This window comes from Prunus dulcis, chromosome 5 (assembly GCF_902201215.1).
Source record: "Prunus dulcis chromosome 5, ALMONDv2, whole genome shotgun sequence".
NCBI classification, from domain to species: domain Eukaryota; kingdom Viridiplantae; phylum Streptophyta; class Magnoliopsida; order Rosales; family Rosaceae; genus Prunus; species Prunus dulcis.
In genome coordinates this window covers 9,543,471-9,568,828 of record NC_047654.1, presented here as the reverse complement: position 1 = coordinate 9,568,828, position 25,358 = coordinate 9,543,471, and the positions used below count along the sequence as shown (strand labels likewise).

Below are 25,358 nucleotides of genomic sequence, written 5' to 3'. Positions count from 1 at the left end.
ATAGCCATACTAAATTTTAAACAGGCTTAAGATTCGTTAATGACTTCTCTTTGCAAAGTCACTCAATGCGACAAATAAGCGTGTCACCCTCCATATATTTGAGAAACCATGTACTAACAGATAAGACCTCAATTATCATAATTAATTGACAGATTCCATATAATTAATATTATTTGTTGGTAAGAGGATTAAGAAATTGATCATATAATTAACACAAAAACCCGACAAGTTCCTCTTATAATACTCATGAGAGCCTAGAAGTAGTCAAAAAATGTCGAAAATATGTGGATCGGTATGAATATATATGTGTATATGTATACTTGCACACACGATGGATCCTCTAAAAAAAGGTTTTCAAACTACTTTAAAGCTCTAAAAACGTTTTTCAAGCCACTTTAAACCAATTTCTATGCACATACATAAAACGTGGAGGTCTTAGATTTTATTCTTAGTTCCCAAATTTCAGTACTGACTATAAATTACTAACTTGTTTCAAGTCTCACAAACCAAAAATTAAACTTGTCTCATATATCTCTCCTCTCCCAAATGGCCAAGGTTCATCCCCTCATAATACCCAGTACTACTGATGAGGCTTCTTCAGCTACTGGTTTTGCTTCTTGTTCTAATAATAAATATATAACTTCAAAGCGAGAAACATTCACTATATGGATGAAATCGCTTGTGATGCAAGGAAGCGGATGCACTGCGTTTGATGAGAATGGAGAGATTGTGTATCGAATCGATAACTACGACAACAAGCACAGCAGCGAAGTTTATCTCATGGATCTCCGAGGAAAGCTTCTCTTCACCCTGTGTGAGATGAAAATATGTGTTTTTCCAAGTTGGAAGGGCTACAAAAGCAGTGGTGTCAATAACAATAAGCCATGGTTTCAAGTGAGAAGAAGTTGCAGATCAATTTTTGAGAAGAAAGGGTTTTCCTATAAAGTAACCATGAGATCTGATAGCAGCTGTTACAGGTTAGAGAGTTTGAGTGGTAAATCATCAGAATTTAGAGTCACAGACAGCAATGGAGGAGTTGTAGCAGAGGCAAAGAGAAAGCAGTCAAGTTCAGGGGTCGTTTTGGGAGATGATGTGTTCACTTTGGTGGTGGAGCCTCATGTTGACCACTCCTTTATCATGGCTCTTGTCACTATTTATGGCTTAATTAGACATCAAATATGACTCAGAGTTAGCTGTATCAAATATACATATCCATGCTTGTAGCAAATAGTGGTGTATAGAATGAAATCAAAACATAAATGATTTTTTTTACCCATATTTCATGTTCTTGTAGTTTTCAATATGAACTCATCTTAACTCCATTCAGTTCCTGGCTTACAACTTCACATTCATAGTAACAATGGACAAGATTTTAAATTCTTCTTAATACACACAAATTTCTCGCTATTGTGACTGTGGGAGCAAATAATTTGGCTTTCAATCACAAGGCGCCACGTGGACAAGAAGATCATCTCTTATGTCAATTAATTGAGACAATTTATTTGACAAATTAATTGATACTAAAAAAATAGGGATATTATCTTTATTTTAAAAGATAATATCACCAATTAAGATTATCCAAATTTGGAGATATCATCATTAGTTAGTGATTTGATCCCAATAAGAAGATATTCTTTGAAAAACCCTAGATGCCTAGAGCCCTATAAATACATGGCTACATTCAACACACAAGGTAATCCTAGACCTAGCAAAAATTCCTGAGAAACTCCACTCTCTCTCTCCAAGTCGATGGCACCATAACTGTCGCCGGCCACACCTCTCTCATGTCTCCATATTTTCATACACGGCTCCGGTCATTTGGTTCTCCCCATAGAGAGAGAAAGAAGTTCAAAAGGCGAAAAATCTTGAAGCGAATATTCTTCCACGATAATATTTGCACAAACAATGACCCTCATGCCATTATATTTTTGGATCAGATTGAAGTCAACATAAGAGGATGACGATAAGTTGATAACTAAAAACAAACAATATCTTGTTGTTCATGGCATCAACTTCTTCCATATATTTAGGATAAATTGATTGAATAACAAACAAAAGAAAAGCCCTCCCAAGACATTGATGAACTTATATATATATTGTACAATTGTTTACTTAATGTATAATATCTTCCTACGAATAAGTAAAATATATGTATAATATCATTATCAACTTCGTAGTGCGGTAAAGACACAAGTAAATAGAATAAGGATAAATGCTTTCTCAAAAAACAAATAATATAAAGACACAAGTTATTCTCTTTCCTTATCTTTTCTGAATAACTCTCTCATGCATACCATTGTATTAGATCTGTTAGCATTTTAAATCAGTAGGGTTAAGCCGGTCAAGAAGTAAGGGAAGATGAAGGAATGAGAGTTAAAATAAACACTTTTGTCGTCCCTTATGCACAAGATTCCTTACAGATATAGCCACCCACAACAGAGGACGTGTGACACTTTCCCCATATTAATTAAATTATCATCAAATCATAATAAGGATACGGATATGAACAAAATTATAGAAACCATAATTAATTTTTTCGATATACATGCAAATACGTAAAACAATATTTTATTAAAATGAAAATAAATTAAAAACAAATAATAAATAACTTACTGACAAGTCGATAGACTAACATACAATATACAACAAGTCCCCGTTAGCTAGCCATGTGAGCAACCAAATAATGTTAAAATCTCTATTCCTTTAATACTGGACAGACAGCCTACAAGGAGTCAAAAAAATGTCGAAGATAATCACCAATATAAACTTATTTTGATAAAAAGAAAAATAAAACGTGTGGCTATGAACATATCCCCACACCACATATCACATGCACATATAGGTTAAAACGTGGAGGTCTCTTTGGATGCGTGATGACCAAACGATTATTATATACCAATTTCTCTCAATGGTTTTTTCCCAATTTTGGGTGGAGTATAAAATAGTAACTTCATATTGAAGAAGTCTCACGCAAACCAAAATTTTGGTTCATCTCTCTCAGCTCTCAAATGGCTAAGATACATCCTCTCATAATACTCAACGGCAGCCATGAAGCTCCTTCTAGCTCTACTGCTAGTACTTCATCGTGTTCTAACAAGTACATGACTTCAAAGAGAGAAACATTCACCATATGGATGAAATCGCTTGTGATGCAAGGAAACGGATGCACTGCGTTTGATGAAAGTGGAGAAATCGTTTATCGAATCGATAACTACGACAACAAGCACAGCAACGAAGTTTATCTCATGGATCTCCGGGGCAAGCTTCTCTTCACTGTTTGTGAGAAGAAAATGTGTGGTTTTCTAAGCTGGGAGGGCTACAAAAGCAACACTTTTGTTGGTGCCAATAGGCCAATGTTTCGAGTGAGGAAAAGTTGTAGAGCAATTCTTGGAAATAACGAGTGTTCTTATAAAGTAAGCATGGGATCTGAGACCAGTTGCAGCTACAAGTTAGAAGCCTTGGGGGGTAAATCATCAGCATTTAGAATTACAGACAGCAATGGAGGATTTGTAGCAGAGGCAAAGAGAAAGCAGTCAAGTTCAGGAGTTGTATTGGGAGATGATGTGCTGAGTTTGGTGGTGGAGGCTCATGTAGATCACTCCCTTATCATGGCCCTTGTCACTGTTTATGGATTAATTAGACATCAATTATGAGCTTACATCTTTAGAGCTAGTAACTCTGGTTTCTTTTTCTTTTTTTCGTTTTTGGTCTATGTGAATACGACCGATTTTGTGGTTGGCAATGTTGTTGCTCATGGAACCTCTCTTATTGTTTCCTTTTGTTGGAATTTTAATTGAGATTTTGTGGGATTGAGCAGATTAATTCAGCCTAATATAGTATATTTTCCATTTTCCTATACAGCAAGCTAATATTTCATGTATTAACACAACCCAACAATGCTTTAAGCCTGGAATTAAACTAATATCCTGACAGAGGTCCTCTCTCTCTCTCTCTCTCTTGTAAGAAGTTAAAATGTCTTGAACCACTTAATGTGGTCTTCTAATCAGATAAGGATTTGGACTCTATGTTGATTAGGAGCTTAGCTGTAGCCTAGTCTTTTAGTCCTCTCTCTCTCTCTCTCTCGATCCACCTTTTTTTGTGGGTCTTGTTTAAATGAATTCCATGTGTATCATGTTTTTTTTTTCTTGATGCATAGTGAATGTACAAATTTTCTGCAGCAGGCAAGCATGCATGATTGGAACTTAGGGCTCGTCAATGAGCCGGGTCGAGTCGGGCAGAGTTTTAAAGAGGAGAGAGAAAATATTGGGCCGGGTCGGGCCGCATTTTTTTAGAAAATTCAAAGCCCAAGCCCGACCCATGAGCCGGGCTTAAGAAAGCCCATCGGGCCGGGTCGGACCCTGCTTCATTCAAAAAAAATCATAAACTTAATCATAAAGGCATTTTAGTCCAAATTTAAGATTAAACTCACTTAATTCCAATATTTTTACTTCAAACCAAATTCATAAAACACCCAATAAAATTACACAACTTATAAGATTTTTCACAAAAATATTAAAAACCATGTATTATTTTTAAGATTATTACATAATTAGATCGTAATACGTTTTAAGAAATAATTTTAAAAAATAATAAGTATCAAAAAAATATTTTTTTAAAGGATGGTATGAATAAATATGCAAATATTTGGTGATGTGTTCAAGAAAAGCATGATTTTATTTGGTGGTACGATTATGTTTCATGATATGATTATATTTAGTGATATGATATGTTGTTCATCTTATATATATGATTAGTGTGCTAATCATCCAATTATAATTGTTGGATTAACAATTGACACATATTTATGTGCTAATCATCCAATTATAAACTAGTAATGAGTAAAGAAAAGTAAATGAAATGAAACAAATTATATATATGTGATTTAAGTGATATAATCCTAAACCTAAACTCTTATTTATACATAATTATATATGTATGCGGGCCTAACGGGTTAGGCTTTTGTGGGCGGGCTGGGTCGGACTTTCTTGGGCTTAATCGGGCCGGACCTATGACCGAGCTTAAACACCCAAGGCCAAGGCGGGCCGGGCAATCTCAAAGCCCATAACGGGCGGAGAAGGGCTTTTTTTCAATGGGCCAGGCAGGCCCCTATCAGCCCATGAGCCCGCGGGCCAAATGATGAGGCCTATTGGAACTTGTATAGCTGTCTAATAAGTGCATGCATCTGAATAAATTTTCATTATAGGCAACTTGACTTCATTTGGAAATAAAACGTGAAAATGAAGGCCACAATTAGAAACATCCAATTGCTAAGTTACAAATTCTAATTAGAAATCTACCTCTTGTTTAACTATTATGACCCAAATCACCCACATCTTAGTTGTCAGCATAGAACAATAAGACCAATCACCAAAAGTCCTTTCAAATTTGAAGTAGTACACCATGATGTTAGTTGTAAAAAACAACTTAAGTGCATAACATGCCTAGTTAACAGTAATATTGGGGGACGGGGGACTCGAACCTAGCACTTTGGGTGCAGGAGTAAATGCTCTTAACCAATTGATCCACAATTTTGAGATTTGTTTTTTAATCTATAATACTCAAAGAACGAAACACAACTACTAATGCCTACCAGAAGGCCACCAGCCAAAGGAACACATATAGATTGAAGCAGCCATAATTTGACTGGTGTGGTACTTGATCTCCACAAATTTTAATGGTCAGTTGTCCTTCACGAGGCCAAGGCAAGAAACAAGGGTGTAGATTTTGGCCACGCATCACAAGCTAATTGAGTTCAGTCCACGAAAACCGCTGCACTCTTGGCCATGGCCAGAAGTACAAAAACTATACTAAGATATATAGATACTCTACACATAAAAACGTACAACTCTTCTGATAATATTAACAAGAGCTGCAAAATTGAAAGGATCAAAAAATATAAAGAATATATTAATGATATAATCGTCATATATGTTGGACATGAGAACATTGATAAGCTTTAAAAGAATCACAGAAAAAAGCATGGACAGAACACTGAACCACATGAACTACATTAGACATGGGAGAAGACACACAGCATAAAGCAAGTGAGGGGAAAAATTATATGACCTGTGTGCATAAATTTACTCACTGCAATGAACTGTCAGGTCTTGATTTTTGGTGTGAACATACTCCAGTTGTTTTAACTGTACATGGTAATATAGGATTATGAACAGTTTTTTAGCTCCTCTTCAAATTTTTGAGGTTGCGTACTGTCATTACAAGCTGTTGTCTTTCACCTTCTACCTCTGCAAATTTGAGACTTATCTCTGAATATCTCTCTTGCATCTCCTTTAGTTCACTTTCCATTGATGTATTCCTCTCCTTAATTGACGCTAATTCAGTTAATAAGTCATCATGGTAGCCATTTCTATGATCCACATTGGCGAGTCTTGGTTCTTGCTCTGATGACATTTCATCAGCACTGTGGAAGGCCCAAAAAAAAAAAAACAGTACTTCAGTAACTTGCTGCATACTAGGAACAAGCAGAGTAAAATTGTAAAACGTATAAAACAAAAAAATAACTGACTCAGTGAAATTGATAATTTGTTTCTACAAATCAGACCTCTTGATACAAGACATATCATTTCCATTTTCTTTGGGCAATAATGCTGAGTGGCCCAAGTATTCAGATCCACTCCTCTCTTCTTCATTTGAAGTTATACCAGTGATATCTTTGCCTACCTGTACCATAAGATGATTGCACAAATACCTTCAGATACAATTAGACAGCATTTAATGGCAAAGGCAAAAAGCTCAGCATAGACATTATTCAAGAATTAGAGTAAGAAGAGAAGAAGAAGAACTAGAGCAAGATGAGAACTACCCTAAACTCGAAGTCAATGTTCTTGCTCAATATGCCTCACATCTAAAACCCTATAACTAATGCCTATTTACGTAGGTAATCCCGTATCAAATAGCATTACAATCTAATTTCGTTTTTTTTTTTTTTTTTTGTTGGAATATGATTTTTCTTTTAGATCATAATCCTTCTTATAAGCATAAGCATTGTATCTGGTGCATTACGTAATACTAAGAGATTACCCACCTTCATAACTGAACTATTCTGATTGATTTCTTCCACCCTGCTCTCTAACTCTTCGATTATGTTTTGAAGATCCTTTTCCTTCTCCAAAAATGAAGCAGTTGAGGTTTCCAAAGCAGCTTCCCTTAACTTTATTTGTCCCTGTAAAATTAAAAAATTAAAAATTAGAGACATTATCTGCTCATGCATCAATAAAGACAGTAGCTAGAAAATGATTTGGATGTATCAGAAGATGTTTACAGGTTTTAATATCCTCTCTTATTGTTGCAAATTTAACTGATCTTCTCTTGGTTTATCTTTCATAAAAATAAAAATAAAGATCGTTTCATAAATAAAGTTTCGTATCAAAATTGTTTCAATATATGACTAAGAATTTAAAATTTACCTCGAGCAATTTTATTCTCTCCCTAAGACCTGCAACTTCTTTTGAACCTTTAGGAACTGGCAAAGACTTATTGTTTCTGTGAGTACATTTAATTCCATCAGAAACTAATGCACGTCCATTGCTATCCTTGAGCTTCTTTTCAATGGTTGTGAATGCATCTTCCTTCTTTCTCAGGTCAGCCTTTAGCTGGAAGACCTGCTTTCTAAGTTTTTCTTTCTCTACCTCATCCTCAGATATCGAATGTTTCAAGTCATTACATTGAGTTTTAAGCTCTTCTAGTTCCGACTGTAGGAGTCCAACTATCGCTTCTTTTTCTTCTTTGAGCTCCCTCATTCTATTCAACTTCTCCAATGACTTCTCTGCTTCCTCCTTCAGCATAGCAATTGTACTCACCAGCTCAATTCTTTCCGCATCTCCACTTTGTATCAGCATCTCAGTTTCCTCAATTGATTTCTTCATTTGTTCCAAATCTGCTCTCAAATTTTTGTTTTCCTCTGCTTGCTCAGAAAGGCTATTATTTTCAGTTTTAAGCCTATCAATCTCAGACTGGAGCTGTAAGATCACCTGGGAGAAATGCCCCTTAACTTCTTCCTCTTGCTTCTGCTGATGTTCAAGCTGCTTGGATTTATTCTCAATTTCCACTAACATTTGTTCTATCTGTTCGGTTTTCTCATCTATTTGGTCGGAGATCTTCTGCAATCTTGCCTCATAATCATTTCTAACTTCCTGAAGCTCTTCCGTAGTTTTCTGGAGCATTTCTTCTAGTTGACATTTCTGTACACACAGTTCATTGGCTTCTGTCATTGCTTTCAAAGCTACCTTTTCATTTGCATCAAATGTTGAGGCCATTTGCACAGAGAGTCTTCTAAATTCTTCCTGAAGCCTCTCAGCTGTATTAGCATTTTTGGATCTAGTTTTCCTCAGTGCCCCCTCTGCTCGGATGGCTCTTTGCTCCTGCTCAACTTTCGCACATGTCACAGCTTCTAAATCAGCTTCAAATACTTGTGCCTGCTTCTCCAGTTCATCCTCCAAGCTTTTGATATGTGATTCAAGTTCCTTTATGGTAGCCAACGAATTAGAAAAATCTTCAGCCTGCTTCTTCAGTTCTGTTTCCAAATCCTCAACTTGGGATTCAAGTTCATTCATGCTAGCAGAGGGAGATGAACATTCATACTGCATTTTAAGTTGTTCTTGCAGTTGGCTTTGCTCTAGTTTATATGAGATGTCATGGTTTTCTTGTTTCAATATCTCATAGTCAAGTGCAAGCTGCTCCATTTGGATCTCAAGCTCATCTTTGTCTCGTCTATAGATTTCTATTTCACTATAGAGGTCTGCAATCTGTTTCGCAAGCAGGTGTGTTTCCCTGGCATTGCTGTGCTCCTTAACAAGATCCTCCAGCTCCATCTGCTCCTCATCCTCACTGGTCCCACCTTTTGAGATGGTTGCCTTCAACCCTGCAGCATCTTCAGTGGATTCTGGTCTGTTGGAAATGTCAGCTATTTCACTATTCTTCTGCTCCAATATCTCCTCCAGGTCTCGTACAGCAAGAATCAACTCAGAATTTGATTCTTGCGTCTTCTGGAGCTGTAAACGGAGATTGAAAGTCAGGTCCTTCTCATAACTTAGTTCTTGTCTGATTTCATCTACAAGAGCCTGCAGATCTCCACCTTCTAACTGGAACCTGTGTTTAATTTGTGCATCATCCATACGTTTCTTCTGAAAGGCTTTTAGTTTTTCACATTCTGCCTTGAAAGCATCTCGCTCCTCTTTCAAGCTAATGACTTCTTTTGAAAGATCCTGCCCCCTTTTGCTCTCTTTGACTATCTGCTTCCTTAATGTTTGTAATTCTAACTCTGACATATCTGCCTGTCTAGCTAAAACAACAAGTTCAGCTTTTAGCTTTTCGATCTCGTCATCTGAAGGCCTTTCTCTTGGAAGGGTGTCGTGAGAACTCTTTGTTGAACCATCAGTACTTACTCCATGTTCAGAACCTGCAGACCATGCCCATTGTGATCGCTGATGCTCGTCATAGGTTGTTGTCGGGGTATAAACAGCAGGTTTATGTTGTACTGAGGCATGACTAAGAGATGACGGAAAGCTTGAAGGATCATGACCGATATTAATGCTTCTCAGTCCATGTTCTCGAGGAGTATCGAGTCCAGAACCGCTGTCAGAACTTGACAATGTAATGTCAGATCCTATAGATGCCCTACGATTGAAATCAGCATTTTGGGTGGTTCTATTGATTCTTTCATCCTGTGAATCAGCAAGGAAAATTTCAAAACAATAAAAAGAAGATCTTCACATTAAACTTGAAATGATTTTATTATCATCTATTCAACCACCCTCCAACCATCTCAACAGAAAGAAGAACTGATGTATGATAATTAGGAACAAATAAAAAAACTTTTCAATAATAAAAAAAATATATATGCATTCTTTGTATGTATGGCATGAAACTCACGATCAAAACCCTCTCATCTGCATCATGATTGCTTAAGTGATTCTTCAAGCTTCTATCCTGGGATTTAACAGTCGCATCTTCACAGCCTTCTTCCTCTCTTTAAAATTTACCAGGCAAGGGGAAAATCAAAAATCAGAATTCATATAAAAGCAAACTCCAAAGACTAAGGAAACTAAATACAAGTTTACCTCTGATCAACGTTTTCCTGCAATCTTTGAATGGTAACCTATTAAAAAACAAAAAGAGGTTCATAAGACGCAACAATCAAATTGTAGTCTTTATCTAGTTATCAGCAGCGCTGTAGAATTTTAAAACCAGATAAAGTGGGAGAATACTAACATGTAAAACTGCATTAGAATTAGAATTCTTAAGGGGAAGAGAGACACAGGAAGTTTTAGTAGCCTCAGCATAGTCAGCAAAATCAACAGAAACATCCCCAAGAACACTAGCTTTAGAAGATCCCTACACACATGTTAAAAGAAATCAGATATTCATAAACAAAGTTGATATTAACCAGAAAAAAAAAAAAAAAAAAAAAAATCTAACAATTCAATGCTTGACATTTTGTTAATAATTCATACAGTTGAGACAACAAAGTTGTAGAGACACTCCTTGATCTTCCCAGTTTTCGGCTCATGGACGAATTTTACTGTTTCATGGGCCGGATTTTCCCATCGACAGCTCCCATCTCGAACTGTAGCTTTTTCTAATTTCACAGTTGCTTTTCCCACATCCCCCGGAATAACAGATACCGTCAATGTATCCACACCCAACTTTGGCACCTGAAATCACACAAAAACACACTTTTATTATACAATTCCAACACCTCAATCACATTCACAGATTCACATTCTTCAATTTCCTCCACTTAGTTGCCAGGATAAGAAAAGAAAGAAAATAAACATTTTGCTCACAGTGAAATGCTAAATTGAGTATGCAATAATCAGCTCTCCGGTTCTAAACACTCATCGAGTCAGACATAAAAGATTGAAACTTCTATAACAAAACATTATTTGGTTTTCATTTCCCTGCATTTTCTCAGACACCAAACAATACCCAATTCAGAAAAAAAACAATCACAAAGCTTCAATTACAAAGGCAATGAGTGTTAAACAACCTGAGTTGCATGGAACTGCAATTTGAAGACGGCTTTGATCTTGTTCTTGTCGCTTCTCCATCTCGCTGACTTGAACATTTTACACTATCCAAAACCCAAAGCAAGCCTCGCCGGAACACTCACCGGAACTCCGACACTCACCGGAGCTCCGGTACAACCCGCCGGAACACCACCATTCTGCCGGTGAACAATCCAAACTGAGAACCAAGCTCTGCACTTTTGAAGTTTTAGCTCATTGGCTTAAAAACAGAGCATGAAACAGGTAGCTGACTCGGTGGATCAATGCGAGTCGACTCGATGAAAAGATTTCAGGGAAGCTTGGACTGTGAGTTTTCGGGAATGGTTTCGAGAGATATGCACGGAAGACAACAAAATTAAGCAGATCTGAAGAGCTTTCTCTTCTCTCTTTGTAACAGTCTTTTAGAGAGCGATGACACATGTATTCTAACTTTTTCAAAAGAAAAATTGGGAGGAAATTTATATTTATGTCGTAAAAAATTGAGGGAGAAGCTTCTGTAAAATAATTTATGATTTATTAAGGTAATAGAAAATTAATTTGGAAAAAATAAATTAGTTTTTTTATCCAATTTTTTATAGTGGGTCAAACTTTTGATTTGACATACATGCCCTTGTGTTTTCAGGAGTTATATTACTCTGGCAATTTTTATTTTATTTTTTGGTAAATTCCAATAAAGCAATTAAGATTTTATTTTGATTTGATTCAGATATTTAAATTTAACGTTTCTCCCATGTTTGTCCAGTTGTATTGTGGTTAAAATTGCTATCAAATTTTGGACATTGTCACATAGCATAAGCATTTCTTTTTCCTCTTAAAATACTCGAAGATAAACAATTTTGACAAAGGCATCTCTTTCTTTTACTAACTTTCTTGTGCGTTTTACTGATAAGTAACAATGTATAATTTACATACGATCGTATGTGTTTAGAATTTTATTTATTAACCTTACGCATTACGAGAAAGTGGATTATGGAGTATCCGAATTTAATTCGAATGGTTGTACAATAATAAGACTGGGTTTTCCAGCAAGATTTTACAAATTTGTATCTTCATATTGAGCTTGGTTCTCCCATCTAATCTAATTTCTCAAGAAAAAGGAAATTAAAAAAAAAAACTCGAATATGATCAAATGGATTCTTCTGTATATGATAAGACCCCAGAAAAAAAGCTTACACATTTTTTCCTATTTATAGTTCACCCAAGAATGCATGCTTGCTTGCTGGGTCCAGTAATTTAATTTCTTCCTAAATTAAACAAACTAGCCAGTAACCAGGGGGCCCTTGGCACTTGGCTTCCGCAAATGCCCCCATCACAAACAACAGAGCTTTCAGATTTTTCCGACCAAATGTGCTGCGTTTCAATTCTGACCCTTGCAGGGTTTATGGCAGATGACAAAGACAAGAAACTCGAAACTGGGTTTTGTTGGGTTTTTATTTTACCACAAAGAATGTGAAGGATTGTGATGTAAGGATTTGGTTGGGTTTTCTTAATTTGGAAGTGTCAATTTAGTCATTCTAATTAACGGGAAAAAAAAGGCCTAAAAAGAAACACCAACGGTCGGTCAGCAATGACCAATTTAATTTCCTTGATTATAGAAATTTGAAGAAAATGACATTTAACCAAATTGGAGCGTTCTCCAGCCAAAAAGCAACAAATTATTGTAGGTTTCAATTAAAGCTAGCACTTAATTTTCTGAATATTAATGCCTACCAATACCTGCTGACTTGGTATAAAAACCACACACTGTTAGCTTATTGGTGCATTAAAATGCTCACAATTACAAAGGTGCATTAAGACATTTGACTCTTCTTCTCAAAAAGAATGAACATCTTCAACCGATATGTTCAATTGAGATGCATATAAATATAAATAATGAAAATTAAAGGACAAAATGGTCTCAAAATTGATGTCTAAATTTTTTTAAAATATTTTTTAATAGCAGGGCTCGTTATTATTTATTCTCTTTTAAAAATCATAATAAAATGTTATAGTATTAACTATTTATGATGGAGATTAGAAAAAAAAACTTGCATAGTGTCAAAATGTCACATAAATCATTATATTACTATTTAATTTTAGCGTATGCAACTGAAAGAAAGGGAAAATAAATTCTTCTTTTTACCTATTTATGGTTGGCACTTGGCAAGTAGAGGTAAATGGTAGTTGAACATAAAATCCCCTTGCGTTTACTTATAGTCCACTTTTAACCTAAGCTGGAGGCAGGCTTTAACTGTGCCTTTGTTGAATTATAAATCCATTTTAAAATAAAAATATTGCTTTACTTTCAACCACGTGTGATTAAAATTATATTAAGCCCAGTTTGATTGATGCTCTTTCGATGTTTATTAGTTTTTTTATATTCTTCATTGGGTTGTTTAGGCATATGACCAAGTTGGTTAGCAAGTAGCCACAGCTAATAGTATTATAAATTAAATATTATTATTTTTCGTTTGTCAAATACCTCATTTCAAGTATCGAACGGTTGATATATTTTAATGAGGTCTGTCTGTTTTGAAGTCGATGTACTGTTTCATTGTTTTATTTTAATGAAAATATATTTTTAGACCCCTGTAGTCCAAGAGATCAGAATTGTACCTTTTGATGCAACAAAAAAAATCAAACTGTTGATTTTTTTTATTTTTTATTGAGCATTTAGAATTAGAAGATTTGTGCGAAATTTGATAAAAGAATTAGGTAGCTTGTTGGATTGGTTCTAATGTCTTTTACCAAGCGAATCACGTTAAGATATGTATAATTTGACTGTCGTATTGTATGGCACTGCTGGTTAGGTAAGTTAGGGGCATAGAGAAGAGAAACTTTAATTTCCCAAGAAGCGTTTATACCAAAGTATCCTATCTGAATTCCATAACCATAAATTTCAACCCATACAATATGAGTAATGTTGCCGCAACCCTATGGATGACACAGTGATAATTAAGATATGAGCATGGGGTTGATGTGGTGTACACTCAAATACTTGGGCTACATTTGGACGAAAGAATGCACATTAACAAGGTTAAATTTACTACAAGAATTAGAAAATACATTAGACTAATGTATTTGAACTGACTAGATGTAGTATATCTGAATTGGATGTGAAATAACTATACACACGTATCACTTTAAATCCATTTCATTCTTCTTCAAATGTTGACTAGTTATTTCATGTATTCGAAGTTTACTTGAAATTTTGACATTACTTAAAAAGAGTGTCACATTCACGTATGTACCACATTATATTTCATTTAAATATGAGACATTTGTGTGGGTACCATGACTCTAATGTGACATCATTTTCGCAAAAGATGCATTTTTAGCAATATAAAATATGGTATAAATAGTGGGTACCATGACTCTAATGTGACATCATTTTCGCAAAAGATGCATTTTTAGCAATATAAAATATGGTATGCATTTTTAGCAATATAAAATATGGTATAAATAGTTTTATTCACATATGTTACGAAATTAAAAATCATTAACAAAATAAAAAAAGGAAGGGTAAAAAGAAAGATAGAAGACGGAGAATGGGGTAGCTAGAGTGTGTAGGTTTGGAACAATGAAATTCTGGTACACCTTTTAAGGTGTGGTACGTGGGAGGAGGCAGGAGAAGAAAGCTTTAGATGTGGGAAGATGATAGGGAGTTGGGGTTGCTGCTGTCTGTCTGTCTCTGTATTTCTTTTCTTTGCTTGGCTTTAAAGCTGCCTCATCTTTTCTGTTCTCTTCTGTTGGCCGAAGCTTATAACCACAGTCAATAAGTAGTCTACTGACTCCACCTCCACAGCTCCAAAGCAAAGCGTGCGTCTGCAGGCAGCACCAGACTCACCACCTCAATTTCTTCCAAGTAAAACATGTGACATGTAAATATCTTACAATTTCTAAAGTCCAAGAGAGTTTCTGAATTATATATATATATAACTTTAATAACTGTCAACCCAACTGCCCTTGAATGGGCTCCATGCCCAACCCCATGTACATCTTTTGCTTTTTGGCTCTTCATCTTGTGGCTGTGTGGTCCTCTGTGTCTCTCTGTCTATGCACATATCTATTACAGGGACGTTGTTTTTCAGAATATCCGACATTTTAAGCCTTGCGTTTAAGTCAATAAAAACTTTGAGCTTCTTTCACTACTTAACATTTGATTTTTTTGATTGGATGTTTCGAGTTTATAACGTAGGAGTTGTGTTACAATGAATCACTCACATGCCATAAATATGGAGCCCACGTCTTATCAGCTGTCTAAAATTTATCACACACGCATAGATGACTGAGGTTAGCAAAATTCTTAACATAGTTTGACAGCGTATTTAAGAGGCGCGTTGTGATAACCAAAAGTCTCACATTATTGCATTCTATGTTGGCTAATATGAAGACTCAACCTATGTAAATTTTGCAACAGATTAAATCGTAAATCTCTCTCTATATTACTAATTGATTTTGAATTCAATGTTACAATGTTATTAACAGTTGAGAGTATAGAGGAAAATGAGAGTGAGAATGAGAGTGAGGATGAGATTTAGAGAGAGGATGAGAGGGAGGAGTAACAAAAGTGAAAACAATTTGAAATAGAATTCAGTTTTTGTTTTCACTTTTGTTACTTCTCCCTCTCATCCTATCCTCTCATCTTTATTTTCAATCTCATCTCCACTCTCATTCTCACTTCCATTCTCCCTCCTTTTCCTCTATACTCTAGTACAAAAAATGAAAACTAAAAACTAAAATTAAAATGGTTATCAAACGAGCCCGAAGTGAGGTGGGGGCTAAAAGGGTTAAGAGGAAGCTTCTCCAATATCTTCAACCACAAGAAACTTTCGACCCACATTTTAGCAAACAAAAAGAAAAAGCCCCACACATAAGAAAATTAAAAAACGGAATTTGACAACATAGGAGGACCCTAAAGGATGCTTGTGTCTTGTCACAAACAACTCCATGTGTTGTTTGGCCTAAATCAATGTGGCCAACTGTATTTGCATCATCAAACCTCCTACAGTTCATTGCAAGTGACGGACAAGTTTGAGAAGAGAAGAGAACACAGAACAAGGGGTCCATTTACTTGAATGCTGAGGGCCATGCAAAATTGTAATGCGCCACTACTTCTATCATGCGCCAAGTTCAAAATTTTCAGCAGACTGACATATCCATTATTGTTTTTGGTTTCATTTACCACACACGTATGGCTCTATCTATTAATTAGTTTCTTCCTTTTGGTGTGCTCGTGAGTTCCTGTGAATTGCATTTAATTTGCATAGCTCAACAATCATGCAAACTCCTATCTTTCAATTCCTTTGTACTTTTTGTGCTTTGATTTTCATTAGATGTTTTACTATACTGCAAATACGTAAGTGTGAAAAATCGCTAGTTTGCTACTATAGATGAGAAGTCTTTCCTTACATCTCAACAAAAATAGAGGAAATCTCCGAGAGATTTATGGGTGCTTTAAGAGATTCCGAAGTTTTTTTAATGGCAAATTCACTTATCAGTAATGGGTATAAGAAGAAATAGAATTATGTCAATTCTTGGCTTCTCCACATTTTCTAGAACATAATCTTAAAATTATTAGCGCAATAGCCTCAAAATCAAGAATTGGATCAACTAGAGGACTCAGTTAATATAATTCCAATTCTTTACTTCCCTTATTTCTAAGTTTTCTGATTTTTTACTTCTCTCGTTTCAAGTAAGTAAACATACCACTAAGAGTTATCCAGAAAAATTAAAGGTTATAACTTATAAATGAATGCATGGACTTTTAAACCCATGTTAGATTATGATAAAGAAAAAGTCATTGGTGGGGAGCCAGGAAGAAGTTGGAGAAGGGCCTCTATCTGCAGAGAAAAGTAGCAGTGAGAAGCATAGATAAAGATGTAAATTGATGCTTAGGATAATGTTGCAGAGCAGAGGGGAGATGGTAATCATGACTTGCTAGATGGTCCCTTTAAAACTTTTCCACCTTATTAGCAATGAGAGGGACCCCTAATCCACTTGTCGGTTGAGATCTTGGCTTTAAAGTTTTAGCATCCATATATATTATTATTATTACACATATAGGCTCGAGTCACACAGCTTATGTACATCAAATTACCGAAGTGGAATACTTTTTGGGATCATTATTAAGCTATCAAATCTTAAGAATCTAGGATCATAATGCATGAAATTACCCATTTAAGCATTTAAAAGTTGGTCAAGCTGCATTGTCGTTGAAAATATTTATTATCATGATTATGAAGTTGGAAAATAGATGGATCTATAAATTTCCTCTCTTAATTTCTTTTTTCTCCTTCAAATGTATAGCGAGCAACAATGTACTTCCCATCAACTTTGGGAATCTTATAATTATTAGGTAAACCTAATTCAACAACCTCTCGCATGTTGTAGGTACTGAAAATATTAATGAACCCAAAGCTAATCATTAAACTTTTTGTATTATTATTTATCATCACAAGCACATTATTATAGCAACAAGATTTTCATCAAAGACAAATTAGTTTTCTTCTAGAACACATATAAAATCAAGGATTCGACTCACATGCAAATAGCCTAAATCTTTCACAATATTGCTAATCCAAGAAAAAGACTATGAGTCTATTTGGGAAACGTTTGGTATAAAATGTTTGAAGTGCTTCTAGGTCATAAAAGCGTTTTCTGGAGAAGCACTTGAATTTCTTATGAAAATTTCGACATCTTTATAATAAAAGCACTTTTATAAAAAGAGCTTATGAGCATAAGTGCTTCTTTAAAAAACAGTCCCAAACAAGCTCATGCATGTTTTTTTTTTAAATCTAAATTGTAATTTGGGTCTAAGATATAAATTTAGCTAGCTTCTTGCATATGTTTCAGAGCTTGATCAGTCATGTGAAGAAGATTTCTTTGTACTTACTTTTATCTGTGTATCATGTGACAACATATCATATACAAAGTGCACAGTGTGATTAGCCATTTGGTTAGCTTGTGGAAATAAAAAGATCATATAAAGACAACTTAATCTTTTTTGGTTTCATTTTACTTTATCTTTATGTTCCTATTTGCATAATTGTCATAAAAAAATTTGTTGGACAAGGACTCGGCTGAATCCCAACAAAGGAGATGGGAAATGATGAGACTTGCACACATGAGAGACAACAGAAGGTGCCCATGTGAAGGTGGTATCCACAAACATATGAAAGATAGAAAAACTGGAAGCACACCAGCTCTTGCAAAGTTACAAGGCATAATTAAAGAGACACCATCTAAGATACTTTTCAAGAAGGTCCATTGGTTTGGTTTGCTCCCCTGGAAGCACCTCAAGCTGTCTCTCTCTTTCTCCCTCTCTTTTAAACAGTTTTTTTCTTTTCTTTCATTTTTTAGAACTGATCGATAAAATTACAACGAGAATACCCTAAAAATTCTTATCATACATGAATTTTAAAGAAACGGATAACGAAAAATTTGCAAACCAAATGTATTATGTCTCTCTCCAACAATGTTATATATATGTATGTATGAGCTAAAAAAAATAGTGTTATATGTAAAAAGACATCTAGTTCAAGCATCAAGTGCCAAAGGGAAAAAGATGAAAATAAAAAATACGAAAGTGAAAACACAAATAAGTAAAGAAAATCACGTGCTAAGACAGCCCAAAGTGAACAGGTATCACGTGACGAAAGAAATCTCAAGTGAGGGTGGAAAAAAGGGGGTGGGTGGGGAGTGGGGACCTTTGAGTGGGCCTGCGAGCTCATGAATCTCTTTTTTTTTCTTCGTTAGATAATAATTAACATACGCATGAAATCCAATTTAGAAACAGAATCTGACTTTATTTAAACGGAGCATCTGGAAAACAAAAGAAACAAGAGTTTGGCAACGTGTGTTTGGTTACTGAGAAGCAAATATTGGGCCATAATTCTTCAAGCACTACTCACTCAACTACCAGTTCTTTAGATTTCAACCAATTTTGGGAGCAAGTAATGCGAATGGGGCCTATATGACACAAACTGTTCGGCATAAGTTAGTTGCAAGAATCAAAATAAAAATGAGAAGTAAACGAGAATGTAAATGTGAGTTAGACCAATTAGTTAGAGTAGTGTGTCCGTCTCTATGCACTCGAGTCTAAAGTTTCTTTCTTGTAAATTAAAGTAATTAAAAATATCTCAATGGTCCGTAAAAAAAAACACCATATAGTGTATTTAGTGGGTGGATTGAGTAAAATTATTGCTTTTATTTTATTTGTTGTGTGGATGGAACAAGAAGTAGATGGGTAGGACTAGTTAAGGGAGGATACAATACCACCATTTAAAATATAAAATTAAAAAAATAATAGCAATGGGAAAAGTAGTGGCCCAAAATTTAGAAGCCCAACGTTCAAGTGGGCTTATGGAAGTGGAAGTTTAATTCCAAGTGTTTGGGGTGGATTATTGCAATGGGCTTGGAATGAGCTCAGAAATTTCAAAAGTTGCCTATTTTTCATAGCTATATATGTAAATTGTTATACACTTTACCAATCCTAAGAACAAAAGTTTATACAGTTATTCTCTCATCGGATGTTCATATGTTATTATTGTGTGAATGTTATTGTAAACAAAGAGGAAAACAGAGTGAGATAGTAAAAAATACATGGCGTCCACACGATAATAACGTCTGGACGTCTGTATAGAAGAATTTCTAAAAGTTTATATGGTTTGCTTTGTTTTTTATTTTATTTTTATAAATGTTGCATTAGAAATAAAAAGCTCAAACCAAAGTGGAAAACAAGCCTCTCCCTTATTTTTTATGGTTAATTACATAATTGCAGAATGCTGGCTGATGAAGCACCCAAGTAGCAATTTCTTTAGTGTAATTCCGGGAGAACAAAACTTTGCAGCTGTCTCCTCCACCCTGGGGCATTGCTCTCAAAATTTTCCTGTCATTAGTCCCCACAGATTAGTCGATCGAAACACATTTTGGTCAAATATCAAAAAAGGGTTTTAGTTAGATTATATGAATTAGTGTTAATTTCAAGCAATGTACATGTTAAGTTGGTACAAAATACATTGTCAGATAAATGGTATGACAAAAAAAGAATTCCTGTCCAAAAGGGTGTAACACAAGATTATTTCACGACGACGACAAAGTTCCAATTTTCATTTTCATTTTATTTTTATTAAAGATCATAATCTACTGCAAAACAGGGTTTTCTTACCTCAATTTTTTTGAGTTCTGCCTCCACAGAAGTTCTCTTGCTGTCTTCCCACAATTCTACTGTTGACATTCTTCTATATGCCCTGTCAATGGTTGACAATGTTGGATTAATTTAATTACCTTAATCAAGCATGAAAGATCATGATTATTGTAAAGCAATAGACACTCCAATAATTTTCATGTTTAAGCTTATAAAAAGCACAATAGCCTCCCTCATACTTGTTCTCTGCTTTTGTTTTCTCACTTTCCTCCCATGCTTTAATTAGGGCCAACCGTTTCCCTGTTTCAATTTGTGCATACAATGCATCTGAAAAAGCATCATGAAGAAGATGGTGATTTATACATGTCATAAATTATAGCCAAAATTGATCCAAAGTAACAAGAACATCAGCCACATACCTCTCTCAGTTGAACCCCCTCCTGTTATGTCTTTCTTTACAGCAGGGTATGCACTCTCTGGTACGACCGTATGATCGAGAAATTTACATGTTAGATGAAGAATATGCACAAAATATGAACTCCGGAAACAGATTGAATGCAAGAATTAAAAAACAGATCATAGTTGAATTGTAATTTACATAATTAAATTGGGTAACAGAAAATTATAGTTACTTAAAAATTAAAAAAATTTCCTTGGGTTCAGTTCATTTCATGCTTGCAGTGTTTCCAGAAGAGAAAGTGGCTGGCAAGGATACATGCAATCCCCATGCTTCCTCTCCTCAACCTTTTTATTCTCCACCCTAAGTTGCATGGTCCCTTTGTTTACTAAACCATATGGATTGAGAGGAATTAGATTTCAGAATTGGAGTAGGAGTGGTCCTAATTACTAAAATGTCTTTGTTGTTGGGTTAAAGTAGATGGCAAATTTGAAATTTTGAAAATTGTGTGAGGATATAATGGGTGAAAAAGATGAATTCCTAATGGGTTAGTTTTCTAGGAATTAAAGTACTACCTCCCACCTAAGAATTGGATTCCTCTAAATTTAGGAATTCAATTCCAAATTTGGTGTTTACCCCATTTACTTTTCAATTCCTTGATGTGTAGTAAACGAAGGAATCCTCTATATGTAGAATTCAATTCCTGATGAGAATTCCAATTCTTGATTAGTAAACACACCATTAACATAAACAACCATGAAAATATATATATATATATATATATATACAGTTCCCTTCTATTGAGGGACGCCCTTTAGGGTACCCTACAATTTTTTTCTCAATGATCCAAACCATCTATTTTTTAAGTCTTCATTCATAAATCATCCTTACAAAAAATTAGACAATTCGGAACCCATTCCGACATCCAATTGTGTCTTATAAAATCAATGAACACGATGCTTCAAGAAAATACTAAAATTTCAATAACTCAATTGAGTGGTCAAATGATCAAGTGATATCTGATTTAAGTGATTTTTTTGTAGAGATGATCTTTGAATGAGTATCTACAAAATAGACGGTTTGGATTAGTGAAACAATCCGGAGTGGGGCCTACAAGGGGTATCCCTCAAATAAGTTATTTGAGGGATCCCTCAATGAAAGCTCTCTCTGTGTGTATATATATATATATATATATATATATAGAGAGAGAGAGAGAGAGAGAGAGAGAGAGAGAGAGAGTTTATTGAGGGATACCCTTGTAGAGCCCACTCAGCATTTTATTTCACTAATCAAACTGTCTATTTTTAGATAATCATTCAAAGATCATATATACCAAAACAAACAAAAAATCACTTGAATCCGATATCATTTGACCAATAAATTAAGTTTTTGAAATTTTAGTACTTTCTTGAAGCACCATATTCATTGATTTTGTATGATAGAATTAGATGTCGAAACGGTTTTCAATTTGTCTAATTTTTTGCAAAGATGATCTATGAATGTAAACTTAAAAAATAAATGGTTTAAATTGTTGAAAAATAATTCGTAAGGGACCCTAAAATGTGTCCTTTAAATAAAATTATTTAAGGGATCCCTCAATAAAAAAGGATTATAAATATAATTCCCTAGAATATACATGAAGTTCTATCATACACCATAAGGAACTAATCTCTTTATTTTCAAGGAGCAGATGAAAAATAAAAGCATATATATTAGAACTTCACGCTTTCATTTGGGGGAATAAAAAGCAATTTCGTACCCGACTCCTACAAAGTCTAGGTTTTCATGGCAATACGATATATATTATAACACATAATCTATTTCAATAATTTTTTAATATATGATTTTGGGCCAAAATCTAATTCTGTATATATTGGACAACATGTTTATTAAGTCTTGGGCCTTGATATTTTCAATATACAAAGCTTTACTTATGCAGGGTGGTGAGTGGGGATTTTGCATGCAAAATATTAGCCAAGTATCTTATTTATATTGGCAAAGTGTTTCACCACCTAAGTGTGGGTAGCTACCCACAGTAGGCATGTATTGGGTCTCCCAGTGGATGTATTCATGGGCAAACCATTAGAGCAAAATACTACATCCTTGTAGATAGAAGTTGCAACTTTTTATAGTGATTTCGGATTATAGTTCGCGGATTTTCGACAGTCTCAAGATTTCAGAAAATGTCTTTTGAGCACATGAAGAAAGGAATAGACAGAGGTTTTGGAGGGAGTAAATGTCATTTTGGAGAAATATATTAATATCCACATGTCGCAATTTTAATAGAACGTAGCATTATTTTGCTATCTCCAACCAATAATATAATGACAAGTGAAAAAGTTATCCTATATGTAGATTAAAAAAATAAAAAGTTCTATAAGTCTCGCGTAGCGTGCATGACTAAAAAAAGTCTCTCTTCCGCGAGTATAGAGATGCTAATCTATATATAAAGCAAAATGTAGAGAATTGTGAAACATTCAAAATACCAAAAAATACCCTTAGTTAATTCAAAAATTAAAAATTGAAATTATTAACTAAATGAGGATAATATGGTAAATTCACATTTTTTTCATATTTAAAAAAATTAAAATTAAAAACAAAATCAAATAGTAGGTCATATTTTTATGGAACATAACTATGCATGTTATCTTTTCTTAATTCTAAAAATAAAATATAAAATAAAAAGAAACGAATGTGCCAAGGGGCTAGTATTTTATTATATAAAAAGTTACCGAAGGATGCAACTTTTACAAGTTGATTATACAGCCGGGTTTGATAGATTTGTAATTGTTTATATGACCCGATACATTATACACGATTTGAACCCCACATGGAAAATTAACGTTTCAATTTGAAGCATTAAAATTTTAGGTCATTTTCGAGTAAATCTGCCATGACTCGTTTGATAAATGGGTGGATTTCAAGTCAACCTCCCAACCCGTTGAAATATCAAATAACCCATTTATTAAACGGGTCATGTCAACAATGTAATACCCACCAAGCCACCAAGCCTTTTCTTTTTTTCTTCTTCCTTTTCTTTATTGTTCTCATTTAAAAAACTTATAAATTTTATCTTTCTCAACCTTCGTACATACAAGGCTAGCTGTCATTTTTTATATTTTTTTTTGGGTTTGTTTATAGAAATTAAATGATGTAGAGTTTATTTATAATTTTAATATTAAGAATAAATATATGACTAAATATCTCAATAAAAAATAAAAAAATTTCCATGCAAGGTTAATCCAATGGACACCGTTTAATTGTGGGACCTCAATGTTTTTTGAAATTCTTGAGGAACATGCTGGAGAGGCCCAATAAGTTATTGGTCTTCACCAATTTCTCTATATTTCAACTTTATTGTCTTCTTGTTTGTTATGATGGCTTAAATTATGGCCTAAACTTTGCTCTTATTAACGATGCTAGAGTTTGTTTGTTTGTTTTTTTTTTTTGGGGGTAAAGAAACAAAAAAGTTCCCATTTCCTTCCTGAAAAAGTATGTCGGTATGTTTTTCACTTTTAACTCTAGTAAAAGCTAAAACTAAAAGCTCTGAAGATTTTGTACATGTGTTTTTTTTTTTTTTTTTTTTACTTTTGAACTTTATAAACTTTTGGCGGTGGTTAATTACGTTATCTTAAACAAAACACTGACAAATATTAACCGACCACGAAATGCTTTGGACTTGGAGGGATGAATCTGCCTAGTCGGACCAGAAAACACATGCTCAATCAGCCACAAACATTGACCACCATTTAGATTATTTTAATTATTTGAATAAGATTCATCACAAGAAAAATAAAATAAAATAAAATACTCAAATAAGAGTTCATCGCAAAAACTATTTAGATACGCATATAAAAAAAAAAACTATTTAGGTAAGATAGAAAATTCACATGCTCATCTTCTTCCTCATTAATATGTTTGTTACCGTATGCATTGATCATAAGAGCTCAGATCCTCTAACATCAATAAAGTTATATGCATTCCCATATCATTTTCTTCTACCTTGAAATTGTTTTTAATGTTTTTATACAATCGATATTGGAAAATATAGGATTCAAACAGAAATATTGGTATGTAACATCTTACATCGACCAACGGAGAGGGGGTGATGTACCTTATATGTACATGCCCACCTCTATCTAGCACGAGGCCGTTTGGGAGTTCACTGGCTTCGGAGTCATGGGAACTCCGAAGTCAAGCGAGTTGGGAGCTAGAACAATCTCAGGATAGGTGACTCACTGAGAAGTTGCTCGTGAGTTCCCAGAAACAAAACCGTAAGGGCAGAAAGAGAGGCCCAAAGCGGACAATATCGTGCTACGGCGGAGCCGATCCCGGAATGTGATAGGTACATGTATAACTATTCTATTATTAACCTTTGAGCTACAAACTCCCTAGAGGAAGTCTAATGGGACTTATCTAGCTTGGGCTAGGTTCATATATGGCCTCAAATGAAAAATAAATAAATAAAATATTTTCTAATGCATGTGTTTGGGCTAGTCCAATTTACCCTAAAGTAAGATAAGGGGCTGATTTTGCCTAAGGGCTGGCCTGGACAAGAGTAGGCCCTACGGTCAAATTTTTAGAAAAAAAAAACAAAAAAAACAAAAGAAGGGTTATACCCAAGCCCTTCAAAATTGTTTACAAAAATAAATTTTTGTGTTGCTTTTTTATGCTTTGATTTTTTATCATAAATTAAAATAACAAATTTTGAGTTTTAGCTCCGAACCCTCATCACCACTAAAACTACAACAAATTTGAGAGATTAGATTTTATTAATAATATCATTTTGAATGGCTAAAACAACACC

The 25,358-nt window shown here is 34.5% G+C and overlaps 4 protein-coding genes across 4 annotated transcripts; 2 read left to right on the top strand and 2 right to left on the bottom strand.

Annotated features, from left to right (window-relative positions):
• Window positions 1–535: 535 nt before the first annotated feature.
• Window positions 536–1,242, top strand: LOC117628685 (protein LURP-one-related 3-like). The gene has a single exon (XM_034361183.1). It carries the CDS (start codon window positions 547–549, stop codon window positions 1,180–1,182), a length of 636 nt encoding a protein of 211 aa, XP_034217074.1. The 5' UTR covers window positions 536–546; the 3' UTR covers window positions 1,183–1,242.
• A 1,690-nt stretch (window positions 1,243–2,932) lies between these two features.
• On the top strand, window positions 2,933–3,822 carry LOC117628519 (protein LURP-one-related 3-like). The gene has a single exon (XM_034360997.1). The coding sequence runs from the start codon at window positions 3,009–3,011 to the stop codon at window positions 3,651–3,653; it is 645 nt and encodes a 214-aa protein (XP_034216888.1). The 5' UTR covers window positions 2,933–3,008; the 3' UTR covers window positions 3,654–3,822.
• A 2,061-nt stretch (window positions 3,823–5,883) lies between these two features.
• LOC117628660 (myosin-11-like) lies at window positions 5,884–11,513 on the bottom strand. Its single transcript, XM_034361154.1, has 9 exons — window positions 11,009–11,513; window positions 10,473–10,673; window positions 10,231–10,353; window positions 10,080–10,117; window positions 9,892–9,988; window positions 7,428–9,683; window positions 7,046–7,183; window positions 6,563–6,681; window positions 5,884–6,421 (listed from the first exon to the last, which is right to left on the bottom strand). The coding sequence occupies exons 1-9, from the start codon at window positions 11,084–11,086 to the stop codon at window positions 6,178–6,180; spliced, it is 3,294 nt and encodes a 1,097-aa protein (XP_034217045.1). The 5' UTR covers window positions 11,087–11,513; the 3' UTR covers window positions 5,884–6,177.
• Window positions 11,514–19,680: 8,167 nt separating this feature from the next.
• Window positions 19,681–20,925, bottom strand: LOC117628992 (remorin 1.4-like). The gene is made up of 5 exons (XM_034361525.1): window positions 20,870–20,925; window positions 20,574–20,692; window positions 20,394–20,481; window positions 20,176–20,257; window positions 19,681–19,882 (listed from the first exon to the last, which is right to left on the bottom strand). The coding sequence occupies exons 1-5, from the start codon at window positions 20,923–20,925 to the stop codon at window positions 19,775–19,777; spliced, it is 453 nt and encodes a 150-aa protein (XP_034217416.1). The 3' UTR covers window positions 19,681–19,774.
• Window positions 20,926–25,358: the final 4,433 nt, after the last annotated feature.